Genomic DNA, 17,719 nt, shown 5'->3' on the forward strand with positions numbered 1-17,719 from the left:
GCCCACAAATTAGCAAGTTCCCTGATAACTCAATGAAAGGGTGGGGCACACAAATTAGCAAGTTCCCTGATAACTCAATGAAAGGATGGGGCACACAAATAAGCAAATTCCCTGATAACTCAATGAAAGGATGGGGCCCACAAATAAGCAAATTCCCTGATAACTCAATGAAAGGATGGGGCCCACAAATAAGCAAATTCCCTGATAACTCAATGAAAGGATGGGGCACACAAATAAGCAAATTCCCTGATAACTCAATGAAAGGATGGGGCCCACAAATTAGCAAGTTCCCTGATAACTCAATGAAAGGGTGGGGCACACAAATTAGCAAGTTCCCTGATAACTCAATGAAAGGGTGGGGCACACAAATTAGCAAGTTCCCTGATAACTCAATGAAAGGATGGGGCCCACAAATAAGCAAATTCCCTGATAACTCAATGAAAGGATGGGGCCCACAAATAAGCAAATTCCCTGATAACTCAATGAAAGGATGGGGCCCACAAATAAGCAAATTCCCTGATAACTCAATGAAAGGATGGGGCCCACAAATAAGCAAATTCCCTGATAACTCAATGAAAGGATGGGGCACACAAATAAGCAAATTCCCTGATAACTCAATGAAAGGATGGGGCCCACAAATTAGCAAGTTCCCTGATAACTCAATGAAAGGGTGGGGCACACAAATTAGCAAGTTCCCTGATAACTCAATGAAAGGGTGGGGCACACAAATTAGCAAGTTCCCTGATAACTCAATGAAAGGATGGGGCCCACAAATAAGCAAATTCCCTGATAACTCAATGAAAGGATGGGGCCCACAAATAAGCAAGTTCCCTGATAACTCAATGAAAGGATGGGGCCCACAAATTAGCAAGTTCCCTGATAACTCAATGAAAGGGTGGGGCACACAAATTAGCAAGTTCCCTGATAACTCAATGAAAGGATGGGGCACACAAATAAGCAAATTCCCTGATAACTCAATGAAAGGATGGGGCCCACAAATAAGCAAGTTCCCTGATAACTCAATGAAAGGATGGGGCCCACAAATAAGCAAGTTCCCTGATAACTCCATGAAAGGATGGGGCCCACAAATTAGCAAGTTCCCTGATAACTCAATGAAAGGGTGGGGCACACAAATTAGCAAGTTCCCTGATAACTCAATGAAAGGATGGGGCACACAAATAAGCAAATTCCCTGATAACTCAATGAAAGGATGGGGCCCACAAATAAGCAAGTTCCCTGATAACTCAATGAAAGGATGGGGCCCACAAATAAGCAAGTTCCCTGATAACTCCATGAAAGGATGGGGCCCACAAATAAGCAAGTTCCCTGATAACTCCATGAAAGGATGGGGCCCACAAATTAGCAAGTTCCCTGATAACTCAATGAAAGGATGGGGCACACAAATAAGCAAGTTCCCTGATAACTCAATGAAAGGATGGGGCACACAAATAAGCAAGTTCCCTGATAACTCAATGAAAGGATGGGGCCCACAAATAAGCAAGTTCCCTGATAACTCCATGAAAGGATGGGGCCCACAAATTAGCAAGTTCCCTGATAACTCCATGAAATGATGGGGCCCACAAATTAGCAAGTTCCCTGATAACTCAATGAAAGGATGGGGTCCACAAATAAGCAAGTTCCCTGATAACTCAATGAAAGGATGGGGCACACAAATAAGCAAGTTCCCTGATAACTCAATGAAAGGATGGGGCCCACAAATAAGAAAGTTCCCTGATAACTCAATGAAAGGATGGGGCCCACAAATAAGCAAGTTCCCTGATAACTCAATGAAAGGATGGGGCCCACAAATAAGCAAGTTCCCTGATAACTCAATGAAAGGATGGGGCACACAAATAAGCAAGTTCCCTGATAACTCAATGAAAGGATGGGGCCCACAAATAAGCAAGTTCCCTGATTACTCAATGAAAGGATGGGGCACACAAATTAGCAAGTTCCCTGATAACTCAATGAAAGGATGGGGCACACAAATAAGCAAATTCCCTGATAACTCAATGAAAGGATGGGGCCCACAAATAAGCAAGTTCCCTGATAACTCAATGAAAGGATGGGGCCCACAAATTAGCAAGTTCCCTGATAACTCCATGAAAGGATGGGGCACACAAATAAGCAAATTCCCTGATAACTCAATGAAAGGGTGGGGCACACAAATTAGCAAGTTCCCTGATAACTCCATGAAAGGATGGGGCACACAAATAAGCAAGTTCCCTGATAACTCAATGAAAGGATGGGGCCCACAAATAAGCAAATTCCCTGATAACTCAATGAAAGGGTGGGGCCCACAAATTAGCAAGTTCCCTGATAACTCCATGAAAGGATGGGGCACACAAATAAGCAAGTTCCCTGATAACTCAATGAAAGGATGGGGCCCACAAATAAGCAAGTTCCCTGATAACTCAATGAAAGGATGGGGCCCACAAATAAGCAAATTCCCTGATAACTCAATGAAAGGATGGGGCCCACAAATAAGCAAATTCCCTGATAACTCAATGAAAGGGTGGGGCACACAAATTAGCAAGTTCCCTGATAACTCCATGAAAGGATGGGGCACACAAATAAGCAAGTTCCCTGATAACTCAATGAAAGGATGGGGCCCTCAAATTAGCAAATTCCCTGATAACTCAATGAAAGGGTGGGGCACACAAATTAGCAAGTTCCCTGATAACTCCATGAAAGGATGGGGCACACAAATAAGCAAGTTCCCTGATAACTCAATGAAAGGATGGGGCCCACAAATAAGCAAGTTCCCTGATAACTCAATGAAAGGATGGGGCCCACAAATAAGCAAATTCCCTGATAACTCAATGAAAGGATGGGGCCCACAAATAAGCAAGTTCCCTGATAACTCAATGAAAGGGTGGGGCCCACAAATAAGCAAATTCCCTGATAACTCAATAAAAGGGTGGGGCCCACAAATTAGCAAGTTCCCTGATAACTCCATGAAAGGATGGGGCCCACAAATAAGCAAGTTCACTGATAACTCAATGAAAGGATGGGGCCCACAAATAAGCAAATTCCCTGATAACTCAATGAAAGGGTGGGGCACACAAATTAGCAAGTTCCCTGATAACTCCATGAAAGGATGGGGCACACAAATAAGCAAGTTCCCTGATAACTCAATGAAAGGATGGGGCCCACAAGTAAGCAAGTTCCCTGATAACTCAATGAAAGGATGGGGCCCACAAATAAGCAAGTTCCCTGATAACTCAATGAAAGGATGGGGCCCACAAATAAGCAAATTCCCTGATAACTCAATGAAAGGGTGGGGCACACAAATAAGCAAGTTCCCTGATAACTCAATGAAAGGATGGGGCCCACAAATAAGCAAGTTCCCTGATAACTCAATGAAAGGATGGGGCCCACAAATAAGCAAATTCCCTGATAACTCAATGAAAGGGTGGGGCCCACAAATTAGCAAGTTCCCTGATAACTCCATGAAAGGATGGGGCACACAAATAAGCAAGTTCCCTGATAACTCCATGAAAGGATGGGGCCCACAAATAAGCAAATTCCCTGATAACTCAATGAAAGGATGGGGCCCACAAATAAGCAAGTTCCCTGATAACTCCATGAAAGGATGGGGCCCACAAATAAGCAAGTTCCCTGATAACTCCATGAAAGGATGGGGCCCACAAATAAGCAAATTCCCTGATAACTCAATGAAAGGATGGGGCCCACAAATAAGCAAGTTCCCTGATAACTCAATGAAATGGTGGGGCACACAAATAAGCAAATTCCCTGATAACTCAATGAAAGGGTGGGGCACACAAATTAGCAAGTTCCCTGATAACTCCATGAAAGGATGGGGCACACAAATAAGCAAGTTCCCTGATAACTCAATGAAAGGATGGGGCCCACAAATTAGCAAATTCCCTGATAACTCAATGAAAGGGTGGGGCACACAAATTAGCAAGTTCCCTGATAACTCCATGAAAGGATGGGGCACACAAATAAGCAAGTTCCCTGATAACTCAATGAAAGGATGGGGCCCACAAATAAGCAAGTTCCCTGATAACTCAATGAAAGGATGGGGCCCACAAATAAGCAAATTCCCTGATAACTCAATGAAAGGATGGGGCCCACAAATAAGCAAGTTCCCTGATAACTCAATGAAAGGGTGGGGCCCACAAATAAGCAAATTCCCTGATAACTCAATAAAAGGGTGGGGCCCACAAATTAGCAAGTTCCCTGATAACTCCATGAAAGGATGGGGCCCACAAATAAGCAAGTTCCCTGATAACTCAATGAAAGGATGGGGCCCACAAATAAGCAAATTCCCTGATAACTCAATGAAAGGGTGGGGCACAGAAATTAGCAAGTTCCCTGATAACTCCATGAAAGGATGGGGCACACAAATAAGCAAGTTCCCTGATAACTCAATGAAAGGATGGGGCCCACAAATAAGCAAGTTCCCTGATAACTCAATGAAAGGATGGGGCCCACAAATAAGCAAGTTCCCTGATAACTCAATGAAAGGATGGGGCCCACAAATAAGCAAATTCCCTGATAACTCAATGAAAGGGTGGGGCACACAAATTAGCAAGTTCCCTGATAACTCAATGAAAGGATGGGGCCCACAAATAAGCAAGTTCCCTGATAACTCAATGAAAGGATGGGGCCCACAAATAAGCAAATTCCCTGATAACTCAATGAAAGGGTGGGGCCCACAAATTAGCAAGTTCCCTGATAACTCCATGAAAGGATGGGGCACACAAATAAGCAAGTTCCCTGATAACTCCATGAAAGGATGGGGCACACAAATAAGCAAATTCCCTGATAACTCAATGAAAGGATGGGGCCCACAAATAAGCAAGTTCCCTGATAACTCCATGAAAGGATGGGGCCCACAAATAAGCAAGTTCCCTGATAACTCCATGAAAGGATGGGGCCCACAAATAAGCAAATTCCCTGATAACTCAATGAAAGGATGGGGCCCACAAATAAGCAAGTTCCCTGATAACTCAATGAAAGGGTGGGGCACACAAATAAGCAAGTTCCCTGATAACTCCATGAAAGGATGGGGCCCACAAATAAGCAAGTTCCCTGATAACTCAATGAAAGGATGGGGCCCACAAATAAGCAAATTCCCTGATAACTCAATGAAAGGATGGGGCCCACAAATAAGCAAGTTCCCTGATAACTCCATGAAAGGATGGGGCCCACAAATAAGCAAATTCCCTGATAACTCAATGAAAGGATGGGGCCCACAAATAAGCAAATTCCCTGATAACTCAATGAAAGGATGGGGCACACAAATAAGCAAGTTCCCTGATAACTCAATGAAAGGATGGGGCCCACAAATTAGCAAGTTCCCTGATAACTCAATGAAAGGGTGGGGCACACAAATTAGCAAGTTCCCTGATAACTCAATGAAAGGGTGGGGCACACAAATAAGCAAATTCCCTGATAACTCAATGAAAGGATGGGGCCCACAAATAAGCAAATTCCCTGATAACTCAATGAAAGGATGGGGCACACAAATAAGCAAATTCCCTGATAACTCAATGAAAGGATGGGGCACACAAATAAGCAAATTCCCTGATAACTCAATGAAAGGATGGGGCCCACAAATAAGCAAGTTCCCTGATAACTCAATGAAAGGATGGGGCACACAAATAAGCAAATTCCCTGATAACTCAATGAAAGGATGGGGCCCACAAATAAGCAAGTTCCCTGATAACTCAATGAAAGGATGGGGCCCACAAATAAGCAAATTCCCTGATAACTCAATGAAAGGGTGGGGCACACAAATTAGCAAGTTCCCTGATAACTCCATGAAAGGATGGGGCACACAAATAAGCAAATTCCCTGGTAACTCAATGAAAGGATGGGGCACACAAATAAGCAAGTTCCCTGATAACTCAATGAAATGATGGGGCCCACAAATAAGCAAGTTCCCTGATAACTCCATGAAAGGATGGGGCACACAAATAAGCAAATTCCCTGATAACTCCATGAAAGGATGGGGCACACAAATTAGCAAATTCCCTGATAACTCCATGAAATGATGGGGCACACAAATAAGCAAATTCCCTGATAACTCCATGAAAGGATGGGGCACACAAATAAGCAAATTCCCTGATAACTCCATGAAAGGATGGGGCACACAAATAAGCAAATTCCCTGATAACTCCATGAAAGGATGGGGCACACAAATAAGCAAGTTCCCTGATAACTCCATGAAAGGATGGGGCACACAAATAAGCAAATTCCCTGATAACTCAATGAAAGGATGGGGCACACAAATAAGCAAGTTCCCTGATAACTCCATGAAAGGATGGGGCACACAAATAAGCAAGTTCCCTGATAACTCCATGAAAGGATGGGGCACACAAATTAGCAAGTTCCCTGATAACTCAATGAAAGGGTGGGGCACACAAATTAGCAAGTTCCTTGATAACTCAATGAAAGGATGGGGCACACAAATAAGCAAATTCCCTGGTCACTCAATGAAAGGATGGGGCACACAAATAAGCAAGTTCCCTGATAACTCAATGAAATGATGGGGCCCACAAATAAGCAAATTCCCTGATAACTCAATGAAAGGGTGGGGCACACAAATTAGCAAGTTCCCTGATAACTCAATGAAAGGATGGGGCACACAAATAAGCAAATTCCCTGGTAACTCAATGAAAGGATGGGGCACACAAATAAGCAAGTTCCCTGATAACTCAATGAAATGATGGGGCCCACAAATAAGCAAGTTCCCTGATAACTCCATGAAAGGATGGGGCACACAAATAAGCAAATTCCCTGGTAACTCAATGAAAGGATGGGGCACACAAATAAGCAAGTTCCCTGATAACTCCATGAAAGGATGGGGCACACAAATAAGCAAATTCCCTGGTAACTCAATGAAAGGATGGGGCACACAAATAAGCAAATTCCCTGGTAACTCAATGAAAGGATGGGGCACACAAATAAGCAAGTTCCCTGATAACTCAATGAAAGGATGGGGCACACAAATAAGCAAATTCCCTGGTAACTCAATGAAAGGATGGGGCACACAAATAATCTAGGTGTGTAATAGCTCCATTAAGGGATCAGGCCCACAAACAAGCTAGTTCCCTGATAGCTCCATTAAGGGATCAGACCCACAAACAAGCTAGTACCGTGATAGCTCCATTAAGGGATCAGGCCCACAAATAAGCTAGTTCCCTGATAGCTCCATTAAGGGATCAAGCACACAAATAAGCTTGTTCCCTGATAGCCCCATTAAAGGATAAGTCCTCAAATAAGCTAGTTCCCTGATAGCCCCATTAAGGGATCAGGCCCACAAATAATCTAGGTGTGTAATAGCTCCATTAAGGGGTCAGGCCCACAAATAATCTAGGTGTGTAATAGCTCCATTAAGGGATCAGGCCCACAAACAAGCTTATACCGAGATATCTCCATTAAGGGATCAGGCCCACAAATAAGCTAGTTCCCTGATAGCTCCATTAAGGGATCAGGCCCATAAACAAGCTAATACCGTGATAGTTCCATTAAGGGATCAGACCCACAAATAAGCTAGTTCCCTGATAGCTCCATTAAGGGATCAGGCCCACAAATAAGCTAGTTCCCTGATAGCTCCATTAAGGGATCAGGCCCACAAACAAGCTAATACCGTGATAGCTCCATTAAGGGATCAGACCCACAAATAAGCTAGTTCCCTGATAGCTCCATTAAGGGATCAGGCCCACAAATAAGCTAGTTCCCTGATAGCTCCATTAAGGGATTGAACACACAAATAAGCTTGTTCCCTGAAAGCCCCATTAAAGGATTAGTCCTCAAATAAGCTAGTTCCCTGGTAGCCCCATTAAGGGATCGGGCCGCTAAATAAGCTACTTCTGGAAGTTCTCTGATAGCCCCATTAAGGGAGCAAGCCCATAAATTAACTAGTTCCCTGATGTTTCCATTGACCTTGATTTTGCAATCTTTGTGGGCCAAATAACTATAAACTGTGATATTATTCTCGGTAGATGATTTATATTGTCTTTTTCTGCATACAGAACCTGTACCATAGGAACACGAGGTCAACATGCATCCAAAATTCACTATTTGTTGGTCGGATTCATTAGCAGTTATATAAGTATTTTTTGCTATGATTAGATTGTGACCAATTTTATGTGATAACCTTGAGCAGTTAACAAGATATGGTCAAGGAATGCTATTGAAGAACTTAAGAGCTGATATCAATCCCAGGAATGCCTCTTTTTGATAACAAAACAGGCATCAAAAAAAGAATATCACCATTGTAGCTATAGTTACAATATTTAACACCAGATCTATTGTTACCTGGGCTTGCAGTTCTCTGTCGTTCAGATCCCTGTGTTTGACTACCAATCGAGATCGGGCAACCTGTGCTCCTGCTGTCTTACGACGCTTGCTCAACCGCACTCTTTAATTAAATCAACATGAGATTTTGTACATTGTATAAACAATATATAATAAATAATAATGTGTACATGTATACAAATCCTGAACAAATATAAACCTTATTATACAACAGCTGAACTCAAAAAATCTTATACCGAAACTGGTTTAAGGCTAAATCAAACTCAAGGACCGGAAATATAAAACTTTCTCGCTCTCTAAATATTTGCTCAGCTCCGTGACACTTCACATACAAGTTTTGAAGTAATTTCAAATTTTTAAAACATAACATATGAGTTACTTCAACAAGTTCATGTATATCAAATGGGAATGCCATATCATTTGATTAAGGGATATAACCCCAAATGTACCAGATAATGTTCAGTAAGACTATGACCAGAACCCACCTGCTCATGGAAGTAACACCCACCTGGTTTCCAGCTCATTGTAGTAACACCCATCTTCCCTGAACACCATGAAGTAGGTCTCCTCGTAGCCTCGCGTCAGCTTGTTCTTCACATTCCAGTTGTACTCACGAGCCAGTGTGTAGTCATACCTGCAGATAACCAAGTGTGACTTTGAGATTTTAACAAAATATATATTTTATCGTTCTATTTCTATTGCTACTAGAATTGTTCCAGTTTGACTATAAATAATCGGTTCCACTCAAGTAACCGATTATTGACAGTACAAGCGATTTTTGAAAATAAATTAATTGAAGCTTTATTCTTGTACAATAACTTGTACCCGTTATCCTTTTTTTATAAATGAACTCTTATTCTAAGGGAAAACTAACACAAAAACGAGAAAAAAAGACGAAAAACCCGCTGGTCGAATCGATGATTGATTCTAACCAAACACAATCGAGTATCACCGATTTCCGGCTTAAACTTATTTTGAAATTCTCCAAGGATTGAAACCTCGTCCGGTCCGCCATTAAGTGCAAACTGTACCTTGTAGCTTCTGCTTGACTACCCTGTTCATTATGTCTGAAACAAACTTGTTCTTCGGTGCGAAGAGGGGTGTCTGTAAGTATTTTCCCGCTGTGATAAATAGACGATCGATGCATTGGATACTGTGTTGGATACTGTTAACCACCTAGCATGTCGTAGTTCAATGCGCATGACACTTCGCGGGACTTATTTGACCGAATTAATTTTGGTGTTTTTATGAGTGAATGATTGATTATGTGTGTGTGTGCGTGTGCGTGTGTAAATTTGCATGCAATTTGTTAATTTTCATAATTTGAGAATGAAATCACTAAGATGCTTTATGAAAATCGCTCCAAGACATATTTTCGCTTATGACGTCACAAATGTGCTTAACATGCATTCTGTCATCAATGATAAATTCATATTCATACTGCTGATCCAAAAGAGCGGGTTAATAAGAATAAGAATAAATAACAGGCAAAATAAAAACATTACCTATTAACTACTTCAGTTGCATATAAAAGCTTATTAAACGATATTTTTGAGTAATATTTTGCTGATTTGCGGTATGAAAAAGGTATTTACATGATAATCGAAGGGGATTTTATCAGGCCGTGTAATGTTCCGCTTTTCAAACAAATCAAATATAGTAGGAGTATTGTCTATTCATGTTACGATTCTAGAAGTTTGCAGGTAAATGTATAGCAATTCATCACAAATTTTAAATCTTAAAAACAGAAACTCTGACAATTGAATCTACTTCATTTAAGTATCGGTCTAATTGTATAGGAAGATATCTTCTTTTGGGGTAATTACCAGTATGAATTTGGTATAAGAAAAGCATAACTTTTGAGCTTACATTTACATGAATTGAGTTTTATATTCGTTGAACCAAAGAACCAGCATCAACATTAAGCATAAAACGTGTGTTATCAATGTTTAAGGTTGACTGGTTGACAGTTTTCATTTAATAAAAATGCAACTTGTTAATAAACTAAATGTATATGATATATTTCATTACATAATTTGAAAAATATATTGGAAAGTTTAAGTAAACTATAGAAATTATAGGCACACATATATTAAAGTAAATATATCTGTTCATGATATATTGATCAAACATTTCTTTTTTATCTTGAAATTTATGATAAAAGCCAATGTTTCCACTATTATTTATTGAAAACGGCAAATAAAAAGGGTGTCATGCAATTCTGTGTTCTTTGTGGAAACATTTTAAATTAGATTGCCAGCTGAATGATCACATTTACACAAGATAAATAAATCTTAATTATTTCAGACTTTATATATATTTCAAGCAAAATGATCTAAAGAAAAGTATATTTTAAAACGATTTCATCATGAGCCACACTTTAAATCACGACGACATGTATGTAAAGATTAAATATACTATAGACAATTCATTGGAAATTATTATTCATGCATCTATGATGCTGATAAATCCAAATATGTCTTTTAAGCAATGCATTTAAAACAAATAACAAACTGAATATCAAATTTCGATTACGGGACTAATTAGTGCAGAGTAAATATTATATGAGTCAAGGAAGTAACGGCTGTTTTAAAAGCGGATTTTAACCTCCCTTTCGCTTGATGGTTACTTCCGACCCGTTGATTTAGGAGATAGTAATACAATACACAAGGTAAAAAGTGAATATAAGACAGGAAGCTATTGATCTTCATGGAATTTGCTCACGTGCCCTACTAAGCTCATCCAGCATAGACACGAGAAAAAGGCTATCAGTCCTTAAAAGTGATACTTGTATTTTCAATGTGCAAATGGCATCTGCATTTGTCTTCCAGGACTGGCCAGGAATGGCGATGTCTGATTGTTAATTTTTTCCGTTGCCAACAGCCGACGTGCGTTTTTCGTGCTCCTCAAAGATTGTCAAGGCTTTCTCAAGCAATACATACATCATCTTGCAAGCTACAATATTTAAACAAACTATTAATTCTTAAACTGATAAACCTGCTGTGCATTTATTAACTTGCAGATTGAACACAGTGGGTCATATCATTTTGATAAACATTCAAATAATATTTGTACTGTTTTAACATATTTAAAGCTACTTCATTCGTGACAAAATGTGTGTTTTATGTCTTCTCGCAATATTTTATTCTTTCTTGCTATCTTGTCAATTTTATTAATAAGGTGTTGGTATTTTTACCGCTCCAAATTCTTTGCATAGAAGTAAATATGATCATAATAAATAAATGGTTTTATTAGCATATTGCCAGGTATCAAAAATCTAAAACAAGACTGTGGTGTGAAGTACGTTACAAGAATTATGGTTTTGTTTATCATCATAATATAAATCGGAATTTCTATTATATTCATTTCTTGATTAATCATGCTTTTTATTCGAAAAAAATGCTTTTAAGGGTGTCCCAAACAGGCAAATGTGAAAGGGTTAGCCCCGTAAATAGGCACCTGTAAAAGGGTTAACCGTAGGTTTCATCGTTGGGGGAGTTTACTGATATTGCTTGTGTTGAGCGTTTGCGAAACAGTTAAATTACAAAACATTACATAGTTAAGTAGCACAACACTTAAACTTTAATTAAACAAGTCAATGCTTAGAAGATCCATTTAAAATCTACTATCTCGCAACGCTCAAGGTCAAAATCGACCATCTGTGCAACAGAACGAACCCATTACATCTACTTCGATCCAATATGAAATGATAACGGAGATACTTCGTTCCTACGATAAGGTTCACCAATTAACAGAAATTCGTTGAACTTAATGTTTGCATTAAATTCATTTACTTGATTGTACAAATGGATTAAGGATTGCAAAAAACAAATATAGAATTGATTTATACTTTTGAAAGTTGTGGTAACGTCCATAAAATGGTTTGGGCTAAACTGGATGGTTTTAAGTGTCCAGCAAAAGGATGTTCATCAATGTAAGAAAATATAATATTTTCTTGTTTAATAAAACGTAGCTTTATGTTGTATCAACTAAAAGTTGCACATTAAAAATGAAACTTAGTTCGGTTTGAGTAAACTGCTCAGAGTTGTTTTATTTGTTATTTTTCTGTGACTATCATGCTGGAGAAAAAAGTTAAATTATTATGTCGTAATATTATTTTTTGTTATGTGCCATCCATGTTTGAACACACTAAACATTATTTCGGTAATACATTGTGCATCTTATGGAAAGTTTACAGTTCAATATGTTCTTTAGGACACCACAGAATTTGGTGTGTAAGAAAGACCAATCAGCTTTGTACATAAATGAAAAGGGCATGGTGAAATGCAGTGGCACTACCTTGCATACCGGTAAATATTTGTTTTACAACGTGTGTGCAGCACTAAATAAGATAATTTGACTACAGGGCATGTGCCTGTCATATCTTTCACAATCATATAATAGAGTTAAAAATAGCTAAGGTAATTAATGTTTACTTATAATATATGATTTGTTTTGTTTTTATATCTCGAGGGATATTCTACAACATTTATATATTTTGTATTGTTTTATTTTACTTTCAATGTGTTTTTTTTCTTTTTAGTTTGAACAGTGATACTTCTATTATTAGACGAAATAAAGACATTATTTTATACCTTGCTTAGGCGAGGCGATAGTTGTCTTTAAATGATTCTATCGTACGTTTTAAAGACAAGCATGGTTCCGGCTTGATTCATTTGTTTCCAGGTGATGTTTGTATCCGGTCGTTGAGTACTTGAAATAACTGTATCAGTTAATATTGTATTTATTTGTTTTTAAATTGATTTGTACTTTCATGAGGCTTATTTCTCTGACTCAGTAATTATTGATACATGTTTGGATAAGTTTGAGGTTACGGCCATGTTAACAAGTTAGCCCCAAATGAAATACTATTTGATTGTTTTTACCGTTTCTAGACCTTTACGAAATATATATCATAATATTGCTTGCTTCTTTGTATTTTGATTTTACTTCTGTTTTCCGTTCTTCCTCAGTGACCGCTTACTTCTACGGAAAATACTTTGTTGGTAAATATTGGACCAAGTGTGAGGTTATAGCCATATAAACTAATTAAAGCCCCTGGTAGACTCGGTTTCCGGTAAATTCTTGTTTCACTGACCGTTCCAAGGCGATAATCCCATCATTTGTCCATAACAATATAATATATGAGTGTGGTCTGTTTGTATATGTTGTGGTTCTTGGCTTGTCCCTAAAATCTTCATTGTATTATTGTTAAATATGTAACGAGTTAACTACATTCAATTCAACTATTTCTGTTATTACTATACCAAATGCATCATATTTGATATTTTAACAGGAATCCTTGCAACGTGGACCTGGAACTGCGGCGACAGTTGGCACAATGGAGAATACATAAAAGCGGACCGTTATAGTTTTGTATTTGCCCTGTCAAGGGCTCTTCAAATACTGGCAAAGATGGACTCTAAATGGTGTAGTGATCTTATATCAGAGAGTGAAAGACAACTGAAATAGATAAAAAAAACGATGAACAGTTTCTGTTTTTTATCGAAATTTGTATATGTATAATATTAGTAGTACAAATATGAAGATATTGTATGCTACGACAACAGCTCTGAAATTGAATATAATGTTCATATCTGTTTGGTTTAGAAGTATTAATAAAGATCATATGTTACCTTGAGGCGTTATGTGGCTCCCTTTGAGTGTTTATTTTAGAAAGTTGGCCCTTCAACAAGGTATGTGTTGTTGTTTTTTTATAAATGTACTGTCTTCTGCTAACTATTTTATTAGTATATATCACAGTTAATTGTTTACACCCTGAAAGACCTGAAACTAGGCCAGCTTTTGTCTGATTTCTTTTGAAATAAACGACAAAATTACAAACTGCAATAACTGAAGCTATATCGCATTTACAGGATTTTTATTTTATTTTATATATTTGTAATCATCAACCAACTCCCTTTGAAAGTTTACCGAAGTTGTCAATGGTCACCAGCATTTAAAGTTTAACCTTATTACCAATGGCTCAATAAAATGACATTATTTCTACATCGAAAAAGTGTTCATATTTGGAGAGAGAACGAGAGAGAGAGAGAGAGAGAGAGAGAGAGAGAGAGAGAGAGAGAGATGAAGGGGGAGGGAGGTAGAGAGAGAGAGAGGCAGAGTAAGAGAGAGAGAGAGAGAGAGAGAGAGAAAGAGAAAGAGAGAGAATTCGTACTATTTATACGGACAAGGTCGATCCAACCATCTTGGTTTCTTAGCTTCCAAACACCCATGAGCTGTCATCAGAATTGCGTCAACATCAACGTCGGTGTTGTAAACCCAATTTAATGCCATCATGATATATGTTTTAAACACATTGAATTGGATAACTATACCATTACGTCAATTATAAAGGGGTTAAACGAATGTCAATCTCAATCAATTGACGCGACACCTTTTAGTATTCAGTACACAAGGGGGAGCGTAGAAACAAGTAAAGATATCAGTATTGAACCAAACAACTAACACTGTTTTAAGTGTTTAAACTCAATGTATAATATATGAGAAGATTTAAAAATTATTGGGGAAAAATCCGAAAAGAAAACCTTCCATTCATAGAATTGTTACAGACATACACATATTTGTTCTCCGCTGGTAATACAGATATTAGCATCCGTAACAAAACACAACATGTATCTGATCACAGACAGATATAACACCACATACTACTTACATAATCAAAGATGCACACCATCATAAGGCAGTCTTGATGAATAGTGTGATTAATGGTACAGTGGTAACTACAGGGACAAACACAGCAGCAAAATATCTACCACGTACCTGTTTATCAACCATGAAATTTTCAGTAGACCTCGCATTGCATTTACTATTGGGATATATTAATTTTAAATACTAGTATATTGTAATGCCATTTGTTTTTTAAAAGATTGTTATGTACTAAGGCATACTGTAGAAAATATAAGAAGCCATCAACATTATATTTACTACACTTACTTTATCGAGTAAACCTTTATTTTTAACGACTTTCTTAATAAATATCTTGAATGGCCATATGCCATTAGTATTTTGCCAGTTCCATCCAAAAAATTTTAATTGCGCTCATTCCATTCCTGCGTCGGCCATTATAGCCAATTACTCACTAAGAATGCCTCAATGATAGCTTTATAAAATAGATTGGAAGTGGACAGAGAAATAACATCAGCAAATGTCCCGGTCTCTAAAACCATAATGTATTTTCCAAACTTACGCCTTCTGAGCAGTGCACAGACAAATTATGTTAGAAAGGAGCCTTATGATCAGAATGTACGGTGCGGCTTGAATGTATTTGTACATCTTTTCTTATCAAATAAAATGTTTAAGAAATGTGTTTCGACGGCACATTTTTCGAAAAATTACTTTGAATTTTGTGTGAATATTTACAAATCAGTGAAATGTAACTAAATAGTTTGTCTGTGTTTTTAATAATAATAAGACTTTACATTTGATAACAAAGGTCAGCGGTGGCTAACATGGTACTTGTGGGGCATCATACCCTTGGAAAGAGTGCATCCCCGCGTATGCTTAACTATGAACAAGATCGCAGATGGTTTGGGGGGACGAGGCAACGGGTCATGTCCCTGTATTTAAAAAAACGTTTCTCACATACTTGAAGGGACATTCAAAGGAACGTATACTAACTAACATGAATATGTTACTAAACGTTTCTTATACTTCGAATACGACCACCGCGGTGCAAATGTTAGTATGTTGTTGCTATGTCGTTTTCCTCAGTCGGACACGAGGCAAACACTAAAATTATTAAATACTATATGACAGGCTTTGATCTACATGCGCACGGTAAGATGGGAACAAAGTTGTATGCGGTTATCTTGAATGGTTAGTTAGTTATGACCAATGTTCATCATCTTATTACCTAGACGCTGACGACGATTATACAGACAAAGTAAGCTTGTTTTATCTTCGTACTACATATGATCTAAACCAGGACAGTCTACCAACGGTGATATAATCAGTTGAACAGGATCGACTTATTTGAACTGACGTGTACCAAAGATCCGGGGCCAACCTAGTCACACGGTAGAACGATGTATGACCCAAATGTAGACTTTTATATCAAGGTTTGAGACGAGCCTCTTTTGACCGAAATTAATTCTGTTAACTTTTAGTAACCGAGTTCGAGGTATTTATATTTATAAATATGCGTTCAACTGTGTAAGATTGATTTGCAAAAGATGACAGATGCTATCAGATGTTAAATTTTATATGTTTTGAATGCTATTAAACTAAAGGTTTGCAATGAGGAAAAAATGAATCACAAAGTTGTTTTTACTACATAAAACTTGACACTGCTATAATTATATTGCAGTTTCTAGTACCATTCAATTCCTTTCAGGACTGTTTAGATTTTGATGAAAAGTATATTGGTTTGCTGAATTTAATAAATTGACCAAAGAATATTCATCTGACGTTAGTCAAGTTGGAATTTTTCAGATGTTCATACTGGTAGAAGAGCGTATAGCTACTGTGAACAAGTTTAAGTTGATTGATGAAGTGGTTTTAGAGTTATTAAGAAACAGTAAATAGTAAATATTTGGACGGACAGTCGGACGTCATACCATAAGAACGCCCGCTAGCCCGACCAACGACGTACCTCAATCTGTTAACCACCGTATCTGATTTAAACTGCCATCTATGGATAGATACTCTCGGCTGGTAACGCGATGAATATGTGGAGGGACGGACACTAATAGACATAAGAGCTCTTCATGAGGCACCTTCGCTCTAGCTTTTACCTTAATTAGGAGTTTGAGTAAAGGAAAACAATAAAAATCGTGATACCAGTGGGGGTTTTACACAAAAGCTGTAATACCAAATAGGTTTTCAGTGTTTTTGGCATACTATTAAAAAAAGGAGAATACAAAACTGTCTGGTTGTCGTTAAAATGGATCAAGAAAAAATGCAATTTTGTTCGATCACTAGCACGGTATCCAATAAAATAATGATCGCTCAGAATTTAATTGAAAAAAGGTCCAATATTCGTTTTATCAATATTCGATAGGTTAAATTAAACTAGAGAAGGCTTTTTGTTTTAATAATCCTTCCTCTGAAAATACGTGAACATTATATCTTGGTCTAAAAAACGCCAGTATCAGGAATGTTTTCATTTGCATACATTTTCATTTTTTTTGTTTGAAACTGGTACATATTACATGATTTTGCTTCCTTATCTTATCTGTTAAGGGCTGTTTAAAATGTCCTTCAAAGAAATCCGAGACCCACGTAGTTATTAAAAGAATGATTCAAAACATTGTGTTTAGAAATATTCCATGTACCATTAATGTGCTTCCCCCGAGAAAATCACTCACAAGCCCAAAATATATATCCAGGTCAGTTTGAAATAGGACAATTCCATGAGATATTTGGTTTCAGAAAACGTTTATTTCCAAACTTTCCAAAATTA

The 17,719-nt window shown here is 38.1% G+C and overlaps 2 protein-coding genes across 2 annotated transcripts in view; one reads left to right on the plus strand and one right to left on the minus strand.

The window, feature by feature from the left end:
• Positions 1-9,442, minus strand: part of LOC128208667 (RNA polymerase II-associated factor 1 homolog) — a 30,101-nt gene extending 20,659 nt beyond the window's left edge. Inside the window, exons 1-3 of the mRNA XM_052912215.1 lie at positions 9,327-9,442; positions 8,804-8,929; positions 8,296-8,398 (exon numbers count right to left, since the gene is read on the minus strand). Of these exons, the coding sequence (XP_052768175.1) occupies positions 8,296-8,398; positions 8,804-8,929; positions 9,327-9,442 (345 nt within the window). The remainder of the gene's footprint in view (positions 1-8,295; positions 8,399-8,803; positions 8,930-9,326) is intronic.
• A 2,548-nt stretch (positions 9,443-11,990) lies between these two features.
• LOC128208836 (uncharacterized) lies at positions 11,991-13,816 on the plus strand. The gene is made up of 3 exons (XM_052912463.1): positions 11,991-12,229; positions 12,511-12,605; positions 13,592-13,816. The coding sequence occupies exons 1-3, from the start codon at positions 12,174-12,176 to the stop codon at positions 13,765-13,767; spliced, it is 327 nt and encodes a 108-aa protein (XP_052768423.1). The 5' UTR covers positions 11,991-12,173; the 3' UTR covers positions 13,768-13,816.
• The last annotated feature ends 3,903 nt before the right edge of the window (positions 13,817-17,719 follow it).

The sequence above is a fragment of the Mya arenaria genome, chromosome 11, assembly GCF_026914265.1.
Source record: "Mya arenaria isolate MELC-2E11 chromosome 11, ASM2691426v1".
In the NCBI taxonomy this organism is placed as follows: Eukaryota; Metazoa; Mollusca; class Bivalvia; order Myida; family Myidae; genus Mya; species Mya arenaria.